At 41.2% G+C, this 14544-nt stretch overlaps 1 protein-coding gene across 1 annotated transcript in view; it reads left to right on the top strand.

Annotated features, from left to right (window-relative positions):
* Nucleotides 1-14544, top strand: part of PLXNB2 (plexin B2) — an 84207-nt gene that overhangs the window by 38502 nt on the left and 31161 nt on the right. Inside the window, exons 15-17 of the mRNA XM_010581286.1 lie at nucleotides 11803-11939; nucleotides 12580-12747; nucleotides 14367-14475. Coding sequence (XP_010579588.1) covers nucleotides 11803-11939; nucleotides 12580-12747; nucleotides 14367-14475 — 414 coding nt within the window. The remainder of the gene's footprint in view (nucleotides 1-11802; nucleotides 11940-12579; nucleotides 12748-14366; nucleotides 14476-14544) is intronic.

Genomic DNA, 14544 nt, shown 5'->3' with positions numbered 1-14544 from the left:
CAGATACCTAAGCTAACTGCTGATAAAGAGCGTTTTTATTTACTGCAAAAATCTTTCCATGGGGACTCTATTTACAAAATGCAAAGCAATGGCAAGTAATACAGTTTATGCCTTAAACTGGTGAAATTGGTTTCTATTTTCATTTCTCTCTGTTCCACGAGAAAATGAAGCCAACTGTTGACTGCAGCAGGATTAAAGTCAGTACAGGGGCATCGCATTCACGCGCACCTCTACAAGTGTAACACGAGAGCTTTTAGCATGAGAACAGACAATCAGAGCAGACAACTGTGTCAGCTGATATTGTCTTAAAAGCTACAATCTTGTTTCACTGCTGTTTTCAGGCAGTTCTTTGGTGACTTCTTTCAGCAGACATGCAAAATCTGTGCTTTAAAACCTCTCCTATTCAGTATATATAAAGGAAAGAAAATACTCTTCTTTCCAAGAGCCTTCTTAAAATAAATTTTCTGTTATGTATTTCCCCCTTTCTTTGGCACATTGTCTGGCTACCCTCCTGCTGGTAATTATCACTGGTTTTGCAGGGTGTGGCAGCACAGGGCAGAAGTGCAAAGCAGTGCACAAGGAGACAATGCAGCTGCTCAGCCTGGTGTGTCTGTGGACACCGGAGGTGTCACCATACTCCCCACTGTCTCAGCCGCATACATGTGACTAGCGTCTATCACCAAAAGCACATAGTTATCAAGTAGATTGGATATAAGGAAGAATTTTTTTTAGGAGGGTGGTGAGACACCGGAACAGGTTGCCCAGAGAAGTTATGGCTGCCCTATTATTGGAAGTGATCAAGGCCAGGTTGGATGGGGCTTTGAGCAACCTGATCTAGTGAAAGATGTCCCTGCCCATGGCAGGGCGTTGGACTAGATGATCTTTGAAGGTCGCTTCCAACCCAAACGATTCTGATTCTATAAGTACTACTACATTTGGTCTCAACAATAAGATGCATTTTTAAAGCTGGACTGATGAGGATCAGCAGTCACCACAACTTGGGGCTCAGACTCGTGCTTCTGCCCTGTCTACCAGCACAGCACATTTCTAAGCTGAGGAATGCATGAGACCTTCATTAAATGGGTCGAAAGTCAAGTTAAAAGGGAAGCCATGGTTTCAATTTAAAATGAGTTCTGAACTAAAATGCCCTGGTCCACAAGAGTCTGTGCTGTGCAGTAAACATCTCATCTATATTTTCTGCGTAACAGGGGAGGAAAGCTCCATTTCTCCCTACCCATCACGATTTCTCTATCCAACCTGAGTGCTGTTCAAGTCCAGCCATTCCAGTGAAATGAAATTCTGGCAACCCAGTCCTCCTGTACTGACATTTTTGTTGTTTCACTATAAGCAGGATCAGACAATAACCATTCTCCTGTTTAGTGAAATAGAAATGAAATGATGCTAAATTTTAATATCCAGCTATGCAGTACATCTGGAGCACTGACAGCTTGGCTGGTCTCTAAGCAGGTGGAGCAGTAACATGGCTAAAGGCCAGTCCTGCTTTTTCGTTCGTTGTTAACTTTATCTGATTTGCTTGTTACTATGACAGGGAGAAGCAGTATCAAAGGAAGGAGTTAAGCTTTTCATAGGTACATGGCCCAGATTTGCTGATCCCACATAAGTGTGATTCCTTTCTCAGAATACCTCGTCTTCAGACTCAAGCCACCAGAACAAGAGTTTGCAGCTGGTTCTGGGATCTCCAACATCTGTTTGCAAGAGCAATTCTCTGAGTTTTAGGCTGTGCAGGTTAAAAAAACTGTATTGTTTCAGAAAGCTCAAATTCATTTAAGATGGTGAAATTAGAGGTAGAACTTTGCAAAAGTGTAATACATTTCTGAGGTGCTGAAGGTAGTTGCCCTGGTTTCAGCCGGGATAGAGTTAATTGTCTTCCTAGTAGCTGGTACAGTGCTATGTTTTGAGTTCAGTATGAGAAGAATGTTGATAACACTGATGTTTTCAGTTGTTGCTCAGTAGTGTTTAGTCTAAAGTCAAGGATTTTTCAGCTTCTCATGCCCAGCCAGCGAGAAAGCTGGAGGGGCACAAGAAGTTGGCACAGGACACAGCCAGGGCACCTGACCCAAACTGGCCAACAGGGTATTCCATACCATGGGACGTCACACCTAGTATAGGAACTGGGGGGTGAGGGCGGGGGATCGCCGCTCAGGGACTAGCTGGGTGTCGATCGGTGAGTGGTGAGCAATTGCACTGCGCATCATTTGTACATTCCAATCCTTTTATTATTGCTGTTGTCATTTTATTAGTGTTATCATTATCGTTATTAGTTTCTTCTTTTCTGTTCTATTAAACCGTTCTTATCTCAACCCACAAGTTTTACTTCTTTTCCTAATTTTCTCCCCATCCCACTGGATGGGGGGGAGTGAGTGAGCGGCTGCGTGGTGCTTAGTTGCTGGCTGGGGTTAAACCAAGACATTAGTTAAGGGACTGGCTTGGAAATAATAACTTTTAGTAAATCAGGAAGTCTGTTTACCTAAACAAGATGAGATGAATAACCAAAAAGAGGAAGAGTCTGATCTGAAGGCAAACATGAACTTGACTATTGACCATACTGGAAGTTTGAATTTGAACCTGAACAGCACAGTTAGATTTAACAAGGTGCACTCTTCCACCTTAATCTAATCCCAACTTGGCAGTTTCCTCATACCTCCATCCATCCTCTGCTTTCCTTCTTGATGTTTGAAGCAATTGCTTTGGGAGCTCTCACCAGTGCAGTGCCATTAGTGCCACAAGGCTTTTGTGGAGGGTTTTAGCTTACTCTTTGATTTTTCTCCCTGAATCTTTACCTCAACATACGCATTTTACATTGTAGTTGGGGGTTTTGAGTGGGGTTTGGGGTTTTTTTTGGGGGGGGGGTTACATGCTTGTTGCCATTACAATTGATGCTGATAAACCACACATCCACAGCAGTGTGGAGTTGCTTCCAGAGGATCTTATTTTATTCCTGAGTCCTGGAGCACATCTTGTTTATGTGTCAGCCTGCATAGGGGCCGGGAGAACTCCTGGGTAGCTGAGAGTTTCAGTGAAGTTGGCCTTTCCTCGTGTGGATATTATTAGACTTAATTCTCTATCATCTGAGCTATGCATTTACATACGTGTCCCACAATCCAGTGCTCATTGTTCTGCTTGAAAGCTGCCAGTGAACACTGGCTGTATGATAACGCAGACTTTCCAGTCATGCGTGCTTCCATTTCTCCATCAAATCTGTCAGCAAGGCTCTGTGGTCTTTTCAGAAACTCATGTATTGTCTGCCTCATGATAAAAAGATGCTGCTTGCAGTCCAAAAAATTAGTTGTTTAAAGTACCGACGCTTTGCACAAGCATCCCGTCCACAGCAGACAGCACACAACATGCATTGCCAGGCAAATGCTCTGCCTGGACACCTGGAGTGGCTGGAAGCATTTGACCAGCTCCCATGGTTTAAGGTTTCAACAAAGCAGCCCCAGAAAGGCAGGACTCTGCTCACTTCTCTGCTGTTGCAGAAATAACCCAGGAACTAAGCCTGGCTTGTGTTAATGGATGCTGTGACGAGGCGAGCTGGTAGGTCAGGTCAGCCACTGCGGTGAACACCAGGCTGCCAAGAGTGCGCAATGGAAATTCTCTGGTTGAATATCCTGTGAGTGGGTGGCTTGTCTGAAGAAACAAGAAGCAGGCTCCCTTGAGTCTGAGAAAGGAGGGAAATGGAGGGGGAAAGAGCAGTTCCTAATGAGTTGTGTGCCCCATTCAGAAGCCTAATTTAGCTCCTGCAGTTACCTTTATAGTCCATGAAATGATATTTTGACCTCCAAGAAGGTGGCCAGTGTCTACAGCACTTCATGGGCTATGCTTTTAATGCCTTTAATTTTTGTGTGCGCTTTATATGCAAGGGTTGGCAGAATAATTAGGCTTTCAGTGCAGGGCAGATAATTTTGGTAACAAATTAGTTGTTTTACAGACCTGCTTCAAGAGCCAAAGCTTATTGCAGCTGGGACCAGGATGGGGAAAGGGAAAGGTTGCTTGTGGAGGAAAGGATGGATGAGGTAAATGCAGAGCAATAACGTGATCTGTACATTTGTGAAAATCTTATCCACGTGTGTGTGCATTGCTATCAGGTCCTTGACACAGCATCCCTGTGCTCTTGTTGAGTGGAAGCACAAAAGCCCATTCCTACTTGTGAAGATGTGCACTTGCATCAAAGGCAAACCCCCAATCGGAGGTCACTGCCTACAGGAGCTGGCAGAAGGGAGTTTAGGTGGCTTTGCCATTTGCTGCCCATTATGTCCATTTGAACACATCCATCTGTTGCTGGCTTCCCCTTGTTCTGCAGCTGGCATCTCTCACAGCATCATGGGGATATACTCTGCCACCATCCTCTTTTCCCTCCCCAGTTGTCTCTCTGCTTGTGGTCTGGCATGGTTGCATTTTCTCCAGCATCCCTCTCGGAAGCATAGACTTCATGCCAAGGTTTCTTTGCATCTCCGTTAGGCTCCCCTCCTCAGTTGCCTTCCAACTGTTCCTGAATTTCTGGCCTCTCTTGTGATCCACCAAGCCTCGTTGGTGTTTGGTTTCTCTGTTCCATTTTCCGCATTAGTGAACCATTTTTATCTCAGTGGTGTGGTTCCTGGGCTAGAAACTGCCTACCAAAGATGAATCTTATAGTAGATAGTATCCCTATTTACAGAGTCATGACCAGGAATGTAAAAAGTTGAGGATGTGCTTGGTAACAGACAAGTGGAAAAGTAGAGAAATGGAAAAATAAGACATGTAGACCCTAGGTGATGCTCCACAGGAGTGCACTCCTCTTGTTATTGAATGCTGTGCAAGGGACCAGAAGTGAGCTGGCTGGACATGACAGTGTAAACCAGGAAAGCTGCAAAGCAAACAAACCAAGTGAAAAAGGACATGAATCAGCCTGACAGATCAGATCCCAAATGCAAGTCGAGTCAGTGAAAAAGGGACTGGGGGAATGGCCCTGTTTTGCACCTGCATATCCTTAATGGGAAAATTGCGAAGAAGCTGGATAAAAAAAAGGAGAATAGAAGTAACCCCACTGTTAGCCAGGTAAAAGCTGTGTTTTGATTTGACACCAGGAGACCACAGAGATCTAAAATGCTGGGAGCTCTCTGAAAGCATTTTCAGCCTGTAAAAGGTATCTTTTACTAAAACTGTAATCAGAAACCCAAAGAAATAAGAAATCACCTTCCTAACTGTGCAAAAAGACTAACTGCAAGTCACAAAATATTTAAGATTTAAAAGTTCATTCTAGATTAATAAACAGGATGAAAAAGTGTAAGAGCTGAAATGCAAATGCTCAGAGGGTCTGCAGTAGCTGTGTGAGAGCAGCAGTCATGTACATTGCTAATAACTAAGTTCACATCTAAATGTGATTATAAGTGGAGCAGACATGGAGATGATTTACCCTCTGGCACACAGAAAGTATGAAACTACAATGAAAAATATATCAGCATTTCTGTGAACAGATCTGTGAGTAGGAGGCAAAGGATACAAACAGACCAAGCAAAGCAAAGACTTCTGTCTGCAATGGAGAAAACAGGACACTGGAAAATGGCCTGAGTATGAAGTCATGTACATACTTGAGCCAGTCCAGGCTGGTTTGCTAGTATTATTTTTTCTTTCCTGGTACCTCTGTGCTGACAAAGCACAGAGCACCTCAGAGGATAAACTGTTGCAAGACTGTGACATTACTATGAGGTGAAACCAAAATATATAATTTGTGAAACTCAGCTTAGTCCCTCATGCAAAGATAGGGCAGTGGCACACAGGAATGCAAACACCCTGTAAGGGAATTCATTGGTATTACAAAGAGACTAAATTAATTTGCTACCAAACAAACTACCACTATTTGAACATGATGTACCACAAGCAATGTACAAGGACTTAGAAATTGTCATTGTCTCATTATTTCAAATTGGAGCAGATAAGCGCTGCTTTCAGGTAAACTATATCAATGGGATGGGCACCGACCACGGTCATAAAAACAGAAGAGGTAACCTATTCGTAGTGTTATTATCCTTCCAGCAAAGCTGCCTAATGGTTATCGAAGCACTGGGAAAACTGCTTATCAGTTCAGGAGTACTAACCCAGCAGTCTGGTACAACACAGGAAAGTTGGGTTGCAGGTGGACTTTGAGACCTCTAGCTCAACATTATTACACCTAAGTAGGATTTAAGGAAGGTTTATATGTAAGATACATGAAATGCTCATATTTCCCATGACTGACAAGCTACCGTCTGCTCAGACCTACAAGCAAGAAACCCTGTCGAGATCAAATTACTTTATTTTTTCAGGATAAACCATGCAGTAGAGAGCAAGCTACACCTGTTGACAATTTGGACTACATGATTGTTATAGGTCCCTTCCAACTCTCTCTTCTCTTCTCTTCTCTTCTCTTCTCTTCTCTTCTCTTCTCTTCTCTTCTCTTCTCTTCTCTTCTCTTCTCTTCTCTTCTCTTCTCTTCTCTTCTCTTTTCTTCAGCATAGCTGTGGATGTGCATATGTTTTACCAAAACTGCAAATCCACTTCCTACAAACGCAGGGCATGATCGTGAGAGTGTAAGGCAGTGGGGAGTCGTGGCAGTGGGAAGTCCCTCTGCTGGGAGATGGCTTACCAGACTTGGCAAGAAACAGGCCACTGAACAACTGACAGACATTGGAACAGGCTTATTTAAACTAGACTATCAAAAACCCCACATAACAAGGTAACCTGTTATTGCAGAAAATATTTATGCTCAAACATTAAACTAGCTGGAAGGCATGAACAGTATTTGCCCAGTGACAAAAGGAGTAGTAGAGAGCACTGAAACCTGAAACAACATTCCTCCAGTTCAAGCAAAATAGGAAAAAGACTGAAATATATATGAATTATGATTTTCTAGACTTTAAGGAATTATAAAACAAGGGTTAAATTAATGTTTGCAGGGTTGTTTAAATTTTATTGTGTCCATGAGAAATGAAGTATTGCCAAGTCCTCACAAGGGCTGACGTTTTCCAGAAGAATTATTACAAGACTGCTACAAATTCCATATAGGACACATAATCAAGTGTTCTGCTTACCATCATAATTGCACTGAGCACTGCAGTGTGATGTTATAGTGGTGCACTCTGCTGCAATGTTATAGAAAGTGTGACATCCTCCAGGCACCTTCTGACTGAGTGAACAAAGATCCCAAGGTGCAGAGGGCTGAAAATGAAAGCAGGGTATTTATTATGAAGGCAGGCATACTTCTGATTCAGAGACTGAAATGAGAAAAGGGCAGAAACAAGGAGAGAAAAAAATCCTTAAGGGGATTTTGAAAAGATGACATCACTGATCTCACAGCACTTGAGGTCCTGGATTTATCAGTGCTGTTCGTAATGATTGAACATTCAGTATTGCTTGGAGCTGAGTCCGAATTAAAGGGGTTTGGTAAAAGCAGCATGTTTATTATACATCAAGCAAGGTTTGCCATGAAGGATTTACCCTTTGCCCCTCATTTTCCTCTGCAAGGAGAAGGAATCTCATGCAGGGCTGTGGTAAGCAACATAGAGCTGTGGGTTAGGTGCAGCTCTGCTAGACTGTGTAAGATAAGACTGTGTAAGATAAGACTAGTCCTGGCAGCTTCCAAGGATCTGAACCTCTCTGTCCCACTGGTGAGTGCCATGTCAGCCGTGGGAAGTGGCTACCTTCTCCTTAGGTAACACAATTCCTGTTGAAGGCTTGTACCACCACTGATGGTAGTTTTACAAATTATCTTGCATTCAGTGAAATATCATTCTCCAGCTGATCCTGTCTACCTGATTGTATTTTTGAAAAATGCTTTCTGATTGAGCATTTGGATAAACTAATTTTTAATTTATTGGTACTCTTAAGAAGGCCACCAGGTGGGCCAGTGTAGCTTTGCTCTTTAAGCCATCCATCAATATTTTAGAAAAGCACTAAAACTTGCTCATAGCACATTGGTTTTGGAATAAAATGGTTATTAAAATTGTGAAAATTCTTGATAATTTAACTTAACTTAGTTTTTCTGGCACATCCTTAAGAGGAAGGGAAAGGGGGAAAATGTGAAACAGAAAATAACAAGTTAAAATTAATCAAATCATTTTCCTGACAAGTTTACACTAACAAACTCTTACTATACAATGCTTTGTCTTAGCAGTCATACTGAAGCATTCCTCTGCACACAGACCACAGTTCACCTTCTCCTTATTAGATCATCTTTATGAGCATCCACATTATTTGGTCTCTGGAGAGCTCTTGGTATTTGCAAAATTACTTTAAATACGTTAAATATGTATACTTTGAATTAAGCTGTTTTAAAATACTCCTTTGAGGAACTGCTGCAAGACCAGTCATTAAAGAGAAAAGAAGGGTTAAAGTACTCCACCTGTTCCACAGCTGCTACCTGCCTTCACTCCCAGAGTGGTTCTTGACCTCGGTTTTCCATTCAGCGTGAAATGCAGCCGAGATGTGCCAAGTCCGTGGTGCGGCTGTGCCGTGGATAGGGTGAGGTGTGGGTGGCATGTTCTCTCATCCAGCGTAGCTGTGCGTTAACTTCCAGCAGAGTCAGATTCTTGCTAAGAAAAAAACAAGTTCTGGGGAAAACAGAACAGATACTTGTTTCACTTCCCATTGCTGCTGTTATTCAGAGACAACTTTGCTATTTGGTTACCTATATATCCCTATTCCTAGGGAGGCAAACGTAGGCCACCACTAAAAGGTCCCCCACAGAAAATGGTGCTGGATAGTTCTGCTTCAAGTTCATGGCTCGCTTGGTATTTACTGATTGTTAGTGACAGAGCCAGCTGACACCCTGCCAAAGTTATCCATCAGATAACCCAGCAGAGCTTTAACAGGGCAATTATTTCACATTTTTTAAGGAAGAAAGGAATACAGCTGTCTAGCAGAAGTTCTTAGCAAGCTTCCTTTCATTTTTTATGCTGAGGTTACAGAGAACAGTGGTGTGTGATGCTTCAGAAACCTTTTCTTGTTCCTTTCCTTCCTAAGGTTCTGATTAAACACTTGACTTTAAGTGGTTTCTTGCTCCTTTCCTTCCTAAGTCTGTCCTTAGGGGCTAGGCTTTCAGTGGAGGTAGTATTTAGGGAAAAGGGTACAAGTTTTAAAGAGTTTTTCTGAGGTTCAGGGGTAATGAATTTGTCCATACTGATTTTTTAGTGTTTCTTGGGGATACTTTCATCTGAAAGCTATCCCAGGTGTGTTATGCAGCTAATCATTGCTGGGGATTTTTACCGCGGATGATGCAGTAGTCCAACATGCTTAATAATGTATAGCAATTAAGATTTAATTTGAAGTCAATAAAAGGTGTGGTTTTCTGTCCATGTGGTAAGGTTACACTTAAAGTATTTGATACGTTTTTATAAGCAATTTATTGACTGTGTATTTTATATACGATTTTGATTGTCATTTTTTTAGCAACAAAATTGTGTTACAAAAAAGCAGAAATAAGCTTTTCTGTGAAGCGCATGTCTAGACTTGTGTTAATGCAAACTTCATGTGTGATTTTTTTAAAACTGACCCCCTCTAACTTTTTATTTACCCTGGTGTGACATATTTCAATTTAGCTTAAATCAGCAAGCAATTAAATCCAAAGAAGAGTATGCACAGAGAGGGTTATATAGACCTAAGTGAGCAAGTTTTAGTCAACTCTGTTATATTGAATCAAGGCTCCTTTTTGCTTACAAAATGCTTTAAAATGACTTTGAGTCACTTCCCTACATAAAATCTTGTAACCCAAGTGATGTATTAAATTAAAACAAAATCAAAGGTTAGCACATGAGAGCAGTCATATGCTGCAGCAACGTACATCTTGAGGATTGAAGGGTTTACAAACAGATTTCTCTCAGGGAAGAAAAGCAATTGACACCCAATTAGTGTTAAAGCATATTCGTAAAGCTCAATGACTTGAGAGCAAATTACAGTTGTCATTGTGGATTTGTGAAGTGTGCTGAAGCATGATGCATTCCTTCGGAGAGAAGTTGCTTAGACATGAAAGTATAAAACAAGCACAGCAAGTATGAGTTGTCCATGTTTCTATAATATCTGTGCTTCAATAAAACAAATTTGTAAAGTAACCGTGAGGTCCGTTGGATGCATTTTTACAATTCCCGCTGCTTGTTAAAAACCTGTCGATGGCTCACCGAGCTTTGAACTGAACTGTGGTACATCAGTCCCCCTCCTCCCTGCCATTCATGGGCTCTCGGTTTTGTAGCTGTAAGCTGACGCAGAGATGGCAATCTGTGCCCGAGCAAAACAACACAGGGGAAAGGTTTTGCTGCATGACTAGTAAGGTGTGGGCTTGTTGCTCTCTTTTTCTGAGGAGGGCTTTTCCTCCTTAGAGTGGGAGATCAGTGCAGTGTGATGAAGGTGATCAGGGAAACCCTCATCAGCAAGGGAAGTTTTCAGACTTCTTTGCTCTTCCTTTATTTGCATATGCTTCGTACAAAATAGCCCCAAGCCTGGACTTTATTATCAGTCAACCATTTTAGCAAGATTATGCAAGAGCAGGAGGAGAGCAGATGTCATTTACAAATATACATGAGATTGGGAAATAAGCTTATTGCTTATTTGACTCACTTAAGGAAAGCTTGTGTTTGAATATGGATGAAGAAGCACAGTTACACATCAGAAAAGGCATTACCTATTCACCGCCTCCTTACGCTTTTGATCTGGTATGCTTTAGCAAATGCAGGGTCCCTCATAGCAATGCCCCTGCCGCATGCTTGGACCTGGCACCCTACCTGTGTGCGCAGCGCACATGGCAGCTGGCTGCGTGGGACCACCTTGCTGCCCGCGTGCACAACAGCTACCGCCCCAGTGCGAGGGCTGCGGCACGTCTGCAGGCATGGCCAGGCCACCGAATCAGCAGGCAGCGCTCGCCTGGAGCTGGCTGGTAACCCATCTCACGTGGCTTGCACGGCTGCGGTCATCCCCTTGATTCAGCAGCCTCAGTGTTGTCCTGAATAAGGATGCTTTTCTCAACTGGAAGCAGGGACTACTTAGTGATGAAGTAATTAAGTCATACCGTTCATGAAAAGCCCTCACTGTTAATTTACAGTATTTGTCATAGCTCCTAGACTACAATCATGGAAACAAAGACTGAATTGAAAACAAAAGGAGGGAACTTATTTGAGAAATTTAAATATCCAACAAATTTTGTAACAATTTGAAGCGTGTCTGCTTGTTTCAATTGGTTTTAAGAAATCTGCTCCAAGGTTCTAGGTGCGTAAAGAGAAGTTTAGCGTTTTCTGATTTTCTTTCTTTGCAAGCTCATTGCTCACGAATAGGATAACGATTTTATCGCAATTAAGAGCCTTACAAGATAAAGGGAATCTTAATATTCTTTCTGTTTGGTACCAGTTTTAAAAACTTGCTCTGTCTCTCCTGTAAATGATGCAGAATGTAGGAAGGGGTAAGGAAAGGCCAAGGTAGACTCAGCCGTAAGAAAGAGAGAAATCTTGAAATAAGTATGAAAACAGGAAGTCCAACAGGAAGTTCTCACAAACTTAATGGCAGCTAACTCTACATTTTATAAGTAGGGAATTGAAATTCACGTAAAGCCTCATAAAATACAGTATGGAAAAAATATAAGTACATTCACATCATCTGTTACTTCTTCCTTCAGCGTGAATAATGGAAGATTTTGTGTTATTTTAGAAGAATCATCTGACATTATTTTAATTTTATATTTTTTCAGGTAGTAATATTAAACTTCTATTAGCTATTATACCAATACATACTGGTGTAAATTTTATTTTACTTTTCTTAATTAGTTTGACTATTTCTTCTTTGCAGAAACCTCATCCTTCTCATATAAGACCTGAAAGTGGTCCGCAAGCGGGTGGAACCACACTTACCATCACTGGTACAAACCTGGCCACTGGTTCCAAGAAGGACGTTCAAGTTTCAGTCGGTAGCCAGCCTTGCAATGTGTATGTACCCTGAGTAATTAACAATACAGAGCTGTACCCTAACAAAGCATCAACCTTTTCTGGCCTTTAGAAATTAAACAAATCCATTGTCTATCTCTTTGTGACTCATGCCAGGCAGTGGAGCTCTGCACGTAATGTTCAGACAGAAACTCACTCAGAGCTCCAGCTGGAAGAAGCAGCTGTAAAAACAACCAAAGTGGGAGAACTCAGATATCCAAAGATTCTTCCAGTTTCAGCTTTCTCTGCTTGACTGGCTGCTCCAAACCCACCCATGCTTTCACTCAGCATCTCTTCAGTGGTTCCATATAAAATCTTAATCTTCTAGTGCCCCTTGGCTTGTTCCTCTCACTTCTTTTTCCTTTTATGAATTGCTGCCCTTCTCTTCCCTCCCAAAAAAGAATGACATGAAGTGTGCTGACATTGCATTGTTCTTGTGTTTGCGCACTATTACTTTTCATATCCTACATCTTTTTTAAAGACCCTAAGTGATCTGAAGAAAGTGTTGTCTCCTCTCATAACTTAGTGCCCAGCAAAAATAGAGCCCTGTTTTTGTTGCTTCTGGGGTACTACAGTGAAGAATACGAATCACAATAATGTTAGTAACTGAAGCTGTTTCCTCATTTTTTCTTCTCCAATCTAGCACTGAATTTGGAGACGAGATCGTTTGCATTACAGGACCTAATAGCAAGGTTGAACGTGTTCGAGTCACAATGGACTATGGGGGCACGGCAATTAGTGTACCACAGCTATTTTCATACAGTGAGAATCCTACTGTCACCAAGTTCCTGCCAGTAAATAGCTTCAGCAGGTAATGAAATGTTTGTCATAACTTCATCTACAATTGGCTTCAAATATGTGTAATATGTAATAAACCTACTACATATAGAACTGTTTGAAATAAAAACTCATGTAGTCTAGCCATGCACACATTTAGATACATAGGGTTTGTGATCTTTCTTAACCGCAGCCGATGTTTGAAAGTATTCTGTTTACCTCCAAACTTTAATCCCCACTTCAAAGGTAAATCCTGAAACCAGAAAAGGTAATGAGCTTCTTTTAAATGAAGATGCCTCAAAGAAAAAGATCTGAAGCATTTCAGCATGATGTCAGATAATATGATCTTTGTGTTACTTACAAATCCTTATCCTATAAGGATAACCTATATAAAAGGTTTCTAATGAAAAGGTTTCTAACAGTTCTTCTATTCAGCTTTTAATAAGTAGGTTGGAAACAGAGGAAGGTTATGGCTTGTCATCTCTTTGTCCCATGAGGAAAAAAAATATCTTTTTAGGAAATCTAGATTGGGGTTCAATAATGCTTTTAAAAGATATGCTCTCTTCTGTGGTGGTACTCACTAACACCCCATCTGGTAGCTGTTCCTTCTGGAAAAAAGCTCACCTAGTACTAATTGTGAAACCAAGGGAATGTATGCCTCTCTTACATTTGTAACAATATGGCAATCTGTATAAAAGTCCTTGTAGCATACCTCTGGTTTTGAAAGTCCTTCTATGACCAATACAGGGACAAACTTGCGACCTTGATTCACGTTGGTCTGTGTTGTTCCCTAATATTCTGATCTTTCTGCTTAGTGGGGTACAGTTGGCAGAGAGAGATCATGATGTTTCCACTTTTATTTCAGTAAAAAGAAGTGTGACATCGTGACCTTACAAATAGGACATTAAAAATAAAATTGGCTGTGACTTCCCTTGGAGAAATTGGTACCTGCCTCCTTGAATATTGAGTAGTTACTTATGTAGAATAGGATTTTGTTTTAATATTTGCTTTTGATTTTTGGTTTGGGTGGTTTTGGGGCCTGGAGGGGTTTTTTGGTAAATCAATAGTGATTTACCCCAGGGATTTAAAAGACTTCTTTTTTTCCTCTATATAAACTGAAGGTTACATTAATGGATTGCTTTGAGGATTGCTATCCCTCTAAATCCATGTTACTTCGATGACTTTAATTCCCACTGGCAACTTGCATGCATTCTTCTTCTTATGCGAATGCATTGTTTTTTAAACAGTGTGTTGCAAATGAAAGGGAATAGAGAAGCCAGGTCCCTACAGACCTGTGGAAAATACACTCTCATCTTTGTCTCTGTGCGTGTGGTAGGCGAAGTGATTTTAACAAAAACATTGGAGAAGTGAAGCACACAAAGATAAGCATCAATGAAAAGCCACAAATACTGACAAAGCAATTTGTACTTTTTTTATTCTGCTGGTTTAAAATGAGTTTGAAGTTGACATTGCTGCTTTTAAATGCTGTGGTCATTGATAGCTTTAACAGAAGTCCCTTGTGTAGGATATCTAATTGTCATATAGGCATTATATAGCTGTTTTCAATGGAAGTAGTAGCAATGCAGGATAAAGCAGTCTATAGGTGTGGTAGTTTGCCAATGATTTGACTTCTTTTTTAATTCTGCCTTTCAGTGGAGGGAGAAATATTACAGTAACTGGAACCGGTTTTGAGCTCATCCAGAGTTTCTCGTTGGTGGTATATGCAGAGCGTCCAGAAGCAGGGAAAATGAATCTCAAAAGGGTAATTTTCTTTCTTTCTCCCCAAAGGCATCACACTGGATGCATAACATGTAATCTGTTCAAAAAATGC

This window comes from Haliaeetus leucocephalus, unplaced genomic scaffold (genome assembly GCF_000737465.1).
Source record: "Haliaeetus leucocephalus isolate CR32 unplaced genomic scaffold, Haliaeetus_leucocephalus-4.0 Scaffold763, whole genome shotgun sequence".
NCBI classification, from domain to species: domain Eukaryota; kingdom Metazoa; phylum Chordata; class Aves; order Accipitriformes; family Accipitridae; genus Haliaeetus; species Haliaeetus leucocephalus.
This window is presented reverse-complemented; position numbering and strand designations above follow the sequence as displayed.